This window comes from Chelonoidis abingdonii, chromosome 8, assembly GCF_003597395.2.
Source record: "Chelonoidis abingdonii isolate Lonesome George chromosome 8, CheloAbing_2.0, whole genome shotgun sequence".
NCBI lineage: Eukaryota > Metazoa > Chordata > Testudines > Testudinidae > Chelonoidis > Chelonoidis abingdonii.
Genome location: NC_133776.1, coordinates 23,849,977 through 23,864,162, shown reverse-complemented (window position 1 = coordinate 23,864,162; position 14,186 = coordinate 23,849,977). Strand labels below are relative to the sequence as shown.

The 14,186-nt window shown below is 46.9% G+C and overlaps 1 protein-coding gene across 1 annotated transcript in view; it reads left to right on the top strand.

Moving 5' to 3' along the window:
* The window catches only part of RSRC1 (arginine and serine rich coiled-coil 1), a 341,170-nt gene extending 327,856 nt beyond the window's left edge, over positions 1–13,314 (top strand). The window contains exon 10 of the mRNA XM_032805529.2: positions 9,609–13,314. Coding sequence (XP_032661420.1) covers positions 9,609–9,701 — 93 coding nt within the window. The 3' untranslated portion in view covers positions 9,702–13,314. The remainder of the gene's footprint in view (positions 1–9,608) is intronic.
* Positions 13,315–14,186: the final 872 nt, after the last annotated feature.

Here is a 14,186-nt window from a genome sequence, read left to right as displayed (position 1 = left end):
TAGCTTTAGAGGAAAAATAGTAGAAATGATGTGATGAAAACATGGAAGTTTTAAGATTCCATAGAGAAAAGTATGACCCAATCCTTTTGAAAAGTTACCTCTGTTGAGTAATAACTGGAGCAGTCTCTTCGGCCTGCTTCTTCATAAATCATTTGATCTTTTTTTTAAACCCATAAGATAATTATCCATTCTAAATTACATGTCCAGTTAATATACAGTATAAAACGAGAGCAAGAAATATACAAATTACATTGTATACAACCAATGAATGAATCAAGCACTGTCCCCTAAAAATTCCTATATTTTCAGAGTTGTAGAGATTTCCTAAAGCCATTAATTCAATTTAAGTCCCTGTGCAAATCTATGAAAAGTCAGTGGAAACTGTTTGCAAGTTTCTGTGGTTTGATAATTAGTGAACCAGTGTGATTCAGAGTATGCTTACACTGCAACATAACCCCAGTGTTAGTGGGATTGAAGTCCACAGACCCTGGGTTTGTCAGCCCAGAGCTTGAGCATCTACATTAATTGTGATCCTAGGGTTTACAATTTCTGGACCTGGGCCCCAAACTGGGCCCTCGCATCCACATTGCAGTACACAGACCCGAGTCAAACTACCATATTCTGGCCTTCCTTGTGTCCTCCCCAACTGTGGCTGCTCTAGCCCTGGGTTCGTAGTGCAGTGTGGAAAAACTTGACTGTCCACCCTGCATGTTACAGAAAGCTGTCGCATCCCACCAACATCCCCTGCTGAGCCATCTCTTGAGTCTGCATGCTCCCAGCAACCAGAACTAGCAACATGGAGGAGTCATCATTTGAAGAGCTTCTTTTGCTTGGGCTTTCACTCTTGTTTCGGGAAACTGGAAGAGCATCCATGAGATGCTAGTGGACATTCTGTGGATGTTTTCTGACTACTGAAGGCACGTGTTGGAAAAGGAGGATGATACAGAAATGGAAGACTCAAACAGGCTGATGTTGCTCAGGACTCTTGGTATAGCTGCTGATCCCCCTATGCAGACCTGTCCTTCTGGAGCAGGGCCACCAGTGCATACTGACATGAGATGACAAGTAGTGGCTCCCAAACTTCTGCATGAAGAAAGCTATATTTTTGGAGCTTTGTAAGTGGCTTGTTTTGATCTCCAACATCAGGACACATGCATGAAGGTGGCCATACTAGTCCAGAAGCAGGGTGCTATAACTCTCTGGGAGCTGGCTACTCCAGACTGCTAAAGATCCATTGCTAACAAGTTTGCTGGCAGGTCAACTGCGGATAAAACGAGGGTGGAGGTTACTGAGGCAATCAGGCAAGTGATTTACTCAAAAGTGGTGGGTACAAACAATGTCCCTGAAGAAATTGCTGGTTCTTCTTCAAGTGATTGCTCATATCCATTCCACTTAGGTGTGCGCGCGCCGGGTGCACATTCATCGGAAAACTTTTTACCCTAGCAACACTCGGCGGGTCAGCTGGGCGCCCCCTGGAGTGGTGCCACTATGGCACCGGATATATACCCCAGCCGACCCGGCCACCCTTCAGTTCCTTCTTACCGCCCGTGTCGGTCGTTGGAACAGTGGAGTGCGGCTTAGCTGACCTCCACCTTCCCTAGCTATTCGTAGTTTTTCTCATTGTTGTCGTATAAATAGTTGTTGTTCTTGTAGATATATATAGATAGATTTAGTTGTAAGTTCTTAATAGTATAGTTAGTTGTTACTAGTTAGCATCGTTCGGGGAGTAGCCCCTTCCCCGCACCCGCTGCCGGTGCTCATGCCTGGCTCACCGGGTTTCAAACCATGCTCGGTCTGTCACAGGCCGATGCCAACAGGAGACCCACACGACTCCTGTTTGAAGTGCCTCAGGGAATCGCACTTAACTGCTAAGTGCTCAATTTGCAAGGCTTTCAAGCTGCGAACTAAAAAGGAGCAGGACGTTAGACTAAAACAGCTCCTCATGGCAGCGGCCTTGACACCACTACCTTTGGCACTGAGCGCCGGTCAGTTGGTGAGCAGAGGCACTCCCACGGCACCTGATCGCACCGGTACGCCTAAAGACTCCCGGCACCGGCCGGCACCGAAGTCGACTCCCCATCGCTTCCTCTCCTCGAGGCCGAAAAAGGCTAAGACTCCTGCTGCTTTGGCAACGCCCATGCCGCAGCCAGAGAGTGCGCCCAAATCGGACCACCCAGCGCCGATACCCACTGTGGCACCGATGAAATCGGCACCGTCGATTCCAGTCCCGCGAGGGCCGTCGAGTCCGGCGCCTGATAGCTCCCCGGCACGTACCGCGGCAGAGCTCACCACGCCAGAGGCATTTTCGGTGGCGAGAGACTTGATCGCCCTCACGGATACGGCACTGCCCCTACCCCCGGCACCGCCAGTGCGGGTAATCCAATCTCTGGGCAAGCCGACCCTGACCAGACCACCGTCTGTCGGCTCAGCGGACTGGCACCGCTCAAGATCTCGGTCCCGCAGGCGCTCCCGGTCAAGATGACACTCCCGCTCTCGATGCCGCTCGCAGTCCTGGCACCGTTCCCCTACACAGCACCAGTCAGACTCGCGGCACCGGTCGGACTCACGCTCTCCACCTCGCTATTCGTGGCACCGCTCTAGTTCCCGGCACCGACCCAGGCACCGCACCTCCTGGAGCCACTCACGTCGCAGGGACTCGAGATCCCGGTCGACCTCCCAGCACCGGTCTGGTCACAGGTCCCAGTCTCGATCACGGTACCATTCTGAATACCGGCACTGGTCCCCGCTAAGCAGGGGAGCAAGGTCCGTCGGAACCTCAGCCCAAGGTTTCTCTGCTCCTCCATGGCCATCCAGGCAGACGTTGGTGTCCTCCCACGCGGACAGTTACTACGACCAGGACCGTGATACAGAGGTGCTTACCGGGGTCTTCCAGGACGTCTGGTCTCAGGACACGGGACCTCAACAGTGGTCCTTTTGGACACCCTGGGTGTACCACCAGGCCCAGAGTGCTCTTTGGGCCAGACCCGCTCCGCTCCCTCAGAGCATCGGGCGCCTGCGGCCACCATTAGTCATCCCCCTCCAGCTGGGACAGAGGAGCAGATGATCCATCCGCCAGGCTCCCCGGTACTGCTAGAGCAGGAACCGACCCATGAGCAAGAGGCCATTCAGGGCCTTCTCATTCCCGGAGTGTCATCCTCTTCTTCTCCAGATGAGGCGGTGGCAGGGACCTCGTCATCAGGACCCCTGCCGATAGACCTCAGAGCTCATCAGGACCTCCTTAGAAGAGTGGCGCTTAATATCAACCTCCCAGTAGAGGAAGTCCCGGAGGTCGAGGACCCCGTCGTGAGCATCCTGTCGGCGGATACCCCCACTAGGGTGGCTCTGCCCTTCATTAAGACTATCCAGGCCACTGCCACCTTATGGCAGTCCCCAGCCTCCATTCCCCCTACGGCAAAGGGAGTTGAGAGGAAATACTTGGTACCCTCTCGGGGGTACGAATACCTATATGTCCACCCTCCTCATTAGTTGTCCAGTCGGTCAACGAAAGGGAACGCCATGGCCAACAGGCACCAGCCCCCAAATCTAAGGAGGCTAGGCGGATGGACCTACTGGGCTGCAAGGTGTATTCAGCAGGCGCCCTGCAGCTCCGGGTGGCCAATCAGCAGGCTCTCCTGAGCCGTTATAGCTACAAACCTGGGCGGAGGTGGGTAGGTTCACAGAACTACTACCCCCAGACTCGCGCCAAGAATTTGCCGCATTCATTGAAGAAGGGAAGAAGGTGGCCAGAACCTCCCTCCAAGCTTCTCTCGATGCGGCCGACTCGGCAGCCAGAACTCTAGCCTCAGGTATCACCATGAGGCGTATCTCCTGGCTCCAGGTCTCCAACCTGCCACCCGAGCTCCAATACACCATCCAGGACTTACCCTTTGATGTCAAGGGTCTGTTCTCTGAGAAGACTGACCCCAGGTTGCAGAGTTTAAAAGACAACAGGGTCATCATGCGCTTGTTGGGCATGCATACCCCCATGACCCAACGTAGACCCTTCCAGCCTCAACCCCACCACCCATACTTTGTGCCCTGGCACAAGCAAGATTTCAGTAGAAGGCTTGGGCGGGGTGGCCGTAGACCCCAGTCCAGGCCTCAAGGGGGTCAAAACCACGGGCCCCCAAAGGCACCTCCGGGGCTTAAGTCTACCTTTTGAAGGTGCGCACGAGGACAGCGTACCAGTTTCAGGACAGGATCCTTCTCCTCCCTTCTCCAACCGTCTCTCCTACTTCTTCCCGGCATGGTCCCAACTGACCTCAGATCTCTGGGTCCTATGCACGGTGAAACAAAGATACCACCTCCAATTTGTTTCATCCCCGCCTTCCCACCCCCCAACCCAGTCCCTCTTCAGGGACCCCTCTCAGAGCAAGTCCTCTTACAAGAGGTGCAGTTTCTCCTCGCTGCAGGAGCAATAGAGGAGGTACCATCAGACGAGAAGGGGAAGAGGTTTTACTCCCGCTACTTTCTGATTCCCAAGTCCAAGGGAGGCCTCAGGCCTATCCTAGACCTGCGAGGCCTCAACAAGTTTATGGTCAGTTGAAGTTCCGCATGGTCTCCCTGGGGACTATCATCCCGTCCTTGGATCTTGGAGACTGGTATGCCGCCGCCGACATGAAGGACGCATACTGCCACATCGCCATCTTCCCTCTGCACAGGAGGTATCTCCGCTTTGTGGCCAATCACCAGCACTTCCAATTTACTGTCCTCCCCTTTGGCCTCTCCACGGCCCCAAAGGTGTTTACGAAGTACATGGCCGTCGTCGCCTCCTACCTCTGCCGGCAGCAGATACATGTATTTCCGTATCTGGACGACTGGCTCATCAAAGGAACCTCCCAGACTCAGGTCCGACAGTACGTGGGCATAATCATCGACCTATTCTCCCAGTTGGGGCTGCTCCTCAATGCGGAAAAGTCCACCCTGGTCCCCACACAAAGGCTGGACTTCATAGGGGCAACCCTTGACTCCACTCGAGCCAGGGCCTACCTCCCTCAGCCACGTTTCCAGGCGATTGCGACGATCATTCGAGGTCTACAGACCTCCCCAGCCACCTCGGCTCGCACGTGTCTCGGCCTACTAGGCCACATGGCCACATGTACTTATGTGACCAAATATGCCAGACTCCGCCTACGGCCTCTTCAAACATGGCTCAATTCGGTCTACCGTCCGGGCAGGGACCCAATAGACGTTCTGGTGACAGTTCCCCTGAGCACCTTATGCTTCCTCGACTGGTGGCTAACTCCCTCCCTGGTGTGTGCAGGGCTACCGTTCCATCCACCAAAGCCCTCACTGTCCCTAACGACAGATGCGTCATCTCTCGGTTGGGGGGCTCACCTAGGTCACCTTCGTACCCAGGGCCTTTGGTCATCGCAGGAGCTGACGTTCCACATAAACATCCGAGAGCTGAGAGCCGTCCGCCTCGCGTGCCAGGCGTTCCAGCAACATCTTCACGGCCATTGTGTCTCAGTGTTTACAGACAACACAACGGCCATGTATTATATCAACAAACAGGGAGGGAATCGCTCTTCTCCCCTGTGTCAAGAGACCGTTTGACTCTGGGCCTTCTGCATAGTCCACTCGATAGACCTGGTGGCATCCTTTCTTCCAGGGGTTCGGAACATTCTGGCAGATCAGCTGAGCAGATCCTTCCTCTGTCATGAATGGTCGATAAGACCAGACATTATTCATTCGATCTTCCAGAGGTGGGGGTTTCCCCTCATAGACCTGTTCGCCTCTTGCACGAACAGGAAGTGCCAAGCGTTCTGCTCCTTCCAGGGTCTTTCACCAGGATCGATCACAGACGCATTCCTCATGTCGTGGAGGCAAGCTTCTGCTCCTTTCCCATTCTTGGGTCCCAAGGTCTTAAAACTCCTTCAGGGACAAGAGCGCTCTATTTGATCGCCGCGGGCCATACAGCATGAGTACTCCCTGCTCGACTGTCCATGGCCGCCCGTATCCCTGCACTCTTTCAGCTTATAGCAGGACCAGGCAGTCTTCGCCCGGCTAGCCTTCACTCACGGGTGGTTCTGCTGGCATGAACATCAGAGTTCTGCTAGTTTGACTCCAGTACAGATTTCTCCGTAGTAGCGAAAGCCTCCACTTGGTTCCACGTCTTGGCCAAGTGGAAAGTTTCTCCCATGATGGTGGTACAACAGAAGTTTATTTCTGGGCTTCGTTCCGTTGTTTGCTATCTTGTTCTTAGCACAGGGCTGCGCGTATTTTCTCTGAGGGTGCTTGGCGGCTATTTCCTTCATCCTGGAGAAAGTGGCCCTCCTGTGTTTTTCCACCTTAGTCCAGTTCCTTAGGCTGGAGCGCCTCTACCCCCAGTCGCGCCCTGCCCCACTGGACTCAACTGTCCTAAGCACTTGCATCCGCCATTTGAGCCATTGGGACTTGCTCGCTCTTAACTGTCGTGAGACAGTTTCGTAGTGGCTTACATTGGCACAGGAGGTCCGACATCGGCGTTTGGTGACCCGCTGATTCTGTCTTTACCAGGCAAGGTCAGTTGCGACCTCATCTGGCGTTTCCTCTAAGTAGTGTCGGCTTCTCCACCGGACATCTTCCGATTTCTTTCGCGCTCACTCTTTGATGAAGCGCAGTTACTCCTTAGATGTCGTAGGCGCTGGCTTTATATCAGCGAACAAGCTTTCCAGACCTCCATGTTTGAGCGTGCTGAATGGTGGAGGATCTAACCGTCTCTCGGGATTCTCTCTTTGGGGTCGAGGTGGCTAGTTGGTTGCCTGGCTAATGGTCTTTGGGCCCTCCTGCGCATTCAACGAGTCAGGCTTTCAGCACTTTCTGGCCACGTTTGCTTAGGAGTAGCATGCAGCGCTTGGTTCGTCACCCTTATGAATGCATATGCTTTGAATCACGTCTAGAGATGATTGCAGCTTTGGACGCGCGGTCTGGCCGCTGCATCTCCATCGCATTCCGCCTAGTAAGTTGGGAATTCACTACTGGAGGATATGAGCATCACTCGAGAAGAAAGTGGTTCTCACCTTTATATGGTTGTTCTTCGCGAGATGTGTTGTCAATATCCTTTCAAACCCAACCTCATTTCAGTTGTCGGAGTAGCCGGCAAGAAGGAACTGAAGAGTGGCCAGGTCGGCTGGGGTATATATCCAGTGTCATAGCGGCGCCACTCCAGGGGGCGCCCAGCCGACCCGCTGAGTGTTGCGAGGGTAAAAAGTTTTCCGACGAACGTGCACACGGCCCGCACACACCTAACTGGAATGGATATGAGCAACACATCTCGAAGAACAACAGTTACAAAGGTGAGTAACCGTCTTTTCTGAGAGAATGGGGTTTTCAAACTGCATCGTGGCCATTGATTGGACTCACACGTCCATAGTTTACCCTCCTCAAGGAACACATGAGTGCATAACCACTAAGTGTACTACTTCATTGTTATGCAGGTCATTGTGGACCACAGAGGCCAATTTATGGATGCCAGTGTAGGCTGCACTGGAAAATTTCATGATGCCAGGGTTTTCTGCTTATTGGGAGTCTATCTTCACAGACATGATTCCCACCAATAGAGGGCCTGTGGCAAGAACTGTGGATTTACAGTATGGCTTGATGTAGAGACATGCACTTCCTGGTCTCCATTTTGAATTCCATGCAGTGATATGGGGAAGAGGGAGTGGTGCCAAGGTGGCACCTGTGGCTTATAATAAATTTTGCATAGGGTCATAACCAGAAATCCCTCCTATCCTTATATTAATAACAACAGAGATGGAGCCAGAAACTTACCAGGCTGAGGGGCTACTTCTGCTTCTTGTGCTTCTGCTGTTGGTTCCACAATGAGCTGCTCCTCTGGAGGGAAGTCATTAAACAGCTCTTCCAAAGAGAGACCTAAGATTTGTTGCAGCTGCTCCAGCAGCAAAGCCTCCTCAGTGACCAACATGAGCACCAGAGTCACTCTGGCAGCTTGGTCCAGCACTTGCTAGCTCCTTTCCAGTTGGATACTGGATTCTGGGGTCAGAAGGTTGCCATCCTAGCTGACTGGGCTGTCATGAAGCGCTATTGGCTCAGTGCTCGATGCAGTACCCAGCACCAGTCAAACTCCTTGTGAAAGAGGCAGGATGACGGTGAGTTCCCAGAGGTGTGGTTCTTATCCCTGTCTGTTCAGTAGTCATTCTCGAGCCACTTAATCTGTTCCATGCACTGGCCCACCAGTTTGGTGAATCCCCAGCACTGCTAGCTTCTTCGCTATTTTCTGGTACACGTAATCGTTCCTAGAACCCTTGCAAAGTTGAATATTTTGCTCACCTCACACTAAAGATTAACCAAAATCTGACTGCTCTCATGACCAGGTAGCAGTGCTTGACAAAAGACTTATTCATGTCAATAGCCATTACAAATGCAGGAGAAGGTTCACTCTGCTTGCAACTCAGTAGATAAAATGAAGCTTAAACGCCGAGCAGCTGTACTTGAATTGGGGGCTGTTTCCATTTCCTGGGAGTCAACTGGATCGTCTTGGGATAGGAAGGACAAAGGACACTTCCCATGGGATTGTGGGATAGTGTTGGCAGACTGTCAGTACCTGAGTCTGGGAGGGCCCAGACCCAAGTTGCATCCATGCTAAATGACGGAGAAGTTTGGGCTCGAGTCCTGTAGGACTCAAGCTTGAACCCGGCCCCCTTGCAGATCTGGGCTAGAGGGCCTGATGGACTGAGTCAGACAGAATTGTGTATAGACAGAAATGAGGTTTGTGGTTGAGCCTGAGCCCAGGCTTACATTGCAGTATTGTGTAGACATACCCTCCAAATACCATCAAACTCTAGCTACATTAGCGAGTTAAACTGGTTTAAACTAAGGTGTGAGTTTAAATCAATATTGCTAAACTGGTTCAAACTCCTGTGTGGAAACTTTTAAATGGAAATAACAGTGTCCACACAAGAGTTTGAACTAGTTTAACTAAATTAGTTTAAAAACTAATTAAACCACTACAACTTTCCCATGTTGACCAGGCCTGACTTCTGGCTGTGGGAATTCTATCTGACCTCATGCACATTATAAAATCCCACCTCAATCCAATATCAAAGTGAAAGTTGGCTCACACATTTTATGCACTCCTAATTAAGTGGAATCTCATCTTTGTGCTTTTTAGTTCTGCTAATGGATATTTCCAAGCTTCTGCCGTCATTTTAGCACAGAGCTGTGGTTTCCTACTTCCATCCACGCCATAGGATGATTGTATTTAAGTCAAAGAACTATATTAATGCAGTGTTTATATTTGAAATTTCAGTCACACAGAAGTAAAGGAGACAAATATAAAGCTTCTACAGCAACTAATTCAGATATACACGGTGAATTTATAGTATTTTGCTGTATTATATTGCATATGTTCAATATAGATGTACTAGCTGTACAATATGACAGAGCTGCAATTGCTGTGGAAGCCATAACTTTAAATTTCTTGATGTTCATCTGATTAAAATCTCAACCTTTTAACACAGATTTTGTATTTCATTTCCATGTGTGATTGCACTTTTTTGTTTTTGACAGCAGTGAAATATGCAATATCTGTATCAGTACGGTATTATCAAAACCCAATCAACAACAGAAGGTTAAAATTAGTTTTCTTCCCTCTCCCTCTACAGCTATTCATTGAGAAGGCAGAAGCAGAGGAAAAGTGGTTCCAGAGATTGGTTGCTCTTCGGCAAGAAAGGCTGATGGGCAGTCCTGTGGCTTGAGTGAATTACAGTGAACATCATACAGATTTTCTTCATGAAGGCTAAGAAAATTCTCCTGTAAAATTGCTTGAATGTTAACATCTCTTAAAAAGTAAATGTGAGTTGTACAAGAGAGAACACAAGTTTCATCTGAATGGAGATACATGCGTTACTCTCACTCATTATCCCCTTTTATTCATTGTGAGTTACATGTATTCAATATTCAGAATAATTTGTATACAGATAGCACTTTAGGGATGAATGAAGAGATGAGACTGTCAAAGAACGGGGAAAGGCTTAGGGCCAAATGTACTAGTGCTGCAGCAGGACAATATAAATTACATCTCCTGGGGTCATCAAGGCGTCCTGCTCCCCAAGAGGGATTCAGCTCAAAGTAGGGTCTGTGGTATTGCTACTACTGTCTTCCCGGGGAGAAGCAACTCTTAATCTGGGCTTCTGCATGCATCATGCCAGCAGAGGCTGCTGAAGAGATGTGCTGAACTGTACATCCACTGCTGTCCTGGCCCTTACCCTGTTCCTCACCAGTACAACGCATGTCTTGGGCAGACAAACTAGAATGAAAATATGAGGCTCTATTTTTTAATAGAAAAAAACACTGGGTTTAACTCTACTGTTGCATCTTCCCACTGCCATCATGCTCATAAAGATTCAATAAGCATGTATGATAAATAGTACTGCTATCCCTTTTAAACCCAAATGGGCAGATTTTCAGCTGGTTTAAAGAAATGCATTTCATAAACAGTTTTAAAATGTTTGGCATTTTAGAGTAGTCAGCTCTGTGTGTGACCTATTAATGGGAAATGCTTCATATATTGTTGTGTGCACCTGTACAGAAGTATATTGAACAAGACTAAAATGGTATCTGCAGTTCTCAAAACTAGATGGAAAGAGTGTTTCAGAATATAAAGTTTTCAGTTATCCAAATCATCCTTTAAAACACGTTGCTAATGAAAGATTAGTCACATCTGGGGTAGCATTCAATTTATGAACAAATTAAATCAAAAGTCATAATATTTTTGGTAGAATGAGGGAAAGCAGTACTAAAGTTGTGGTACCATTTTTTATTCCCTCTAGTGAACACCGATTAGCATATTTCAAAACCAAATCTGAATTTCCATTCATTGTCCAAAAACATACCAGTCAGCTACATAATTAAATGCAAAAAAATGGCTCTTCTGAGGTACCTAACACATCTGTAGTCAAAATACTTGTGTTAAAGAAGGAGAAATGTAAACCTAATATCTATGGACAAATCACCTGGAAATAACCTGCATCAAGCCGTGGGCATATGCAGTCACTTTTTCAATATTACCTCTCCATAACCCAGACCTGTTCAAAAAGACGTTATAGAGATCCACCCTTGGGCAGATTATATCTTTTTTCAGGGGAAAAGGAGGGATTAAAATATGTTGGGATGCAGTTTTTATTTTTAACAACAGTGAAAGTCTCATTGGGACATATTTAAAATAACTGTTTACTTTTAAATGTATCAAGTCTCCTGCAACTAAATGAAGAGAAGCTGCATTAATTGTCAAAGAAGCAGGGGTCAAAATGAATATTTTCCAAAGTTCTCTATTTGGCATTATCCTCTTTCTAATTTACTTGTATGTCTTTTATAAATAATGATAATGTTCAATTTCGAAGCCATGTTCAGCTCAAAATTCCTGCATTATCCAACATTGCACAGTTCCATAATGTTGTTAATGTTTTTATTTTGAATTAGATGTATTTGTTTTATAATTGCATTTTTACAACTTCAGGGTATTCTGAAAAGTTATAAAATCATTCAGTAATGGAAAAACTGGGATGTACCTGTGGGCAGGGCTCATTTGCTACTGATGATCAATCAGTAGTGAAATATCAACCGCAAAGTCCATATTGAAGCATAATAGAGAGCTGGATCTGGCAATTGGATGGGAATAGCTATCACTAAACCTGCAATAGAAGGAAAAGAAGTTATTTAAAATCTTGTGCTGAAGTTCCCCAGACACCATTTGGGATGATGAGCACATCATTCTACAATTAGATTTTTATAGCACCATTTGCAGTATTACGGATACAGGTAACCAACAAAATAATTGTACAAAATTCTATAGTTTTAAATGTACCCTGCTGAATAGCCCCAATAGCTAGGTGGAGAGGGCTTTAAATTAATTTAAATGGCATCATCTTATCCTTTAAGTCTTTTGATGCAGTTAAGTGTTAACAGTGCACTGGGTATCCTGCTGTACCTGACTATAGGGACCATTCAAAACACCAAGCATTCTAAAGTTAATGGAACTCTGTAAAATTCATGGGCCAGTCATCTTTGATGCTGTCAGAGGATGAGCCTGGCATATGGTTGCTATATGGACATTTGGGAGTCCTCACCATTTTGGGATCTTGTCTACACAAGGAAACTTCATAGCCATAATTTACCAGTGGTATAGCTCCACTTGTAGCAACAGTGGAAGCTTAGTGTAGACAGGACTTGGGCATTTTTAGCACCTTAGACAATACAGTAAAAACACTCAACTTCTGTTTACACTACAATTTCCAACATCACTGGTCAGTAGTGAATTACTAAGTTTGCTAGTAAGGCATGGTCTTGGATGGTAGTGAACTCACTCTGTACGCTGAGTCTGCTTCTAAATAGGCAAGTAAAGTTTGCTTAAGGACAGAGTCTGAATCCTTGGGGTCTTAATAGTTGAATATTGTGGACATGACTTAAGACTAGACTGCATGATTGAGGTTGTGTAAACTCCCCATATCCTATTTGTCTTGCATTTACTGAATAATGTTCTATGAATGATTAAATAAATTATTCATCTTCCTGTCAATGTAAGGCAGACACTTCAGCCAGCAGAAATAATACATGCGGGCAGACAATAACATTAGAAATAAATATTGGTGAATTACTAACCGTGAAAGAATAAGAAGAACTTTGAAAATCTTACTGATTAAAACCATTTTACAAGGCTGGTCCCAATATAAATATATCCAAAATATATCTATATTCAACAAAAGTTTGGTTTGTGAGCCATTGTCGGCTGAGGTAGAAACTAAATATGCTTCCAAATCAGACAGGTTGGCTATGAATTCACATGCACCATGCACAATGTGGGCATGAAAATCAAACCAATGAACGCAAATTAAGGGCTTGAATAGGCCAAAAAATAAGTTCTTGCTAACTAGCTCTCCCCGTGTGCTTCTTTCTTTTCCTGCTACCAGTCAGGGATCAGGTCATATCTATACCTGTCCCCATGGCCTCACTTCCTTGAAATCCTAAAAGGCACCTTTCATCCTGAACCTTACAAATCACCATTGAGAGCTTCAATTTCCTTTGTTGACCTACTTTCCTCTCTGTTTTAGTTTCTCAATGCAGTTGAGGGGGTGGAATGGGTTCTGGAGTGAGAAAGGAAAAGAAAGAATTGTTTTTTAAATAACCCTAACTAAATTAAACCATAAGAATTCTTGGTGAATTGTAATGTCTCCTGACTCTTATCTTACATGCACTTCTGATGACTCTTTATCACCCATTATTTGTGACAATAGTTCCTGTATGCTGGTCTGTACTTATTTTTTTTCTCTTGTTCTGCCTTTTGGATACAATAAACAATGTGATGTGATTACATACATATAATTTGGTGTTTCACCTATTTTAGAGAATGCACTGAAATAAACAGTGAATGAATTTAGAATTTGTGAACGATACCAGAGTGATGGCTCTGGAGACAGAAGTCTTAGATTTACTTACAAAGTGGCCATAGTATGCTGGGCAGCAGTTCAACATTCCTCACATTGTCAAACCCTAGTGTTCCTTAAACCTTACCTGGAGGAATTGTGTATATAGGGTGAGAGGATATTTCAGTAACTTTATCCATTCAGCCTTTGAGCTCTCTTCTGAGACTGCCAATGAAGTTATAATGCAGACATCTATCCCTAGGAACTACATTAACTAACTCATGTCACTTAGGCTACTGAACAGCCATCATAAAACAGATTCTTTCCATTATAATCCAGCAGGGCTGAATGTGATTAGGTAATTTTTAGGTAAAATATTCACTATCCTATTGCCAATCTCCTGACTTTTCAGGTGCCTCTACAGTTCACCTTTAAATAAGTAAACTGCATGAAAATTTACTAATACCCTAAAACTAATACAGTAGCTATGTCTATACTAGCCACCAAATCAGCGGGCAGCAATCAGTCCAGCGGGGATCAATTTATCACATCTGGTCTAGACGCGATAAATCAACCCCCCGAGTGCTCTCCCATCGACTCCTGTACTCTGCCGCCGCAAGAGGCACAGGCAGAGTTGACAGGGGAGCAGTAGCAGTTGACTCACCACAGCGAAGACACCAAGGTGAGTAGGTCAAAGTACATCGACTTCAGCTATGTTATTCATGTAGCTGAAGTTGCATAACTTAGATCAATTCCCCTCCCCACCCCCCAACGCCACCCCCCCAGTGTAGACCAGTCCTTAGAATTGTTAACAGAACAATA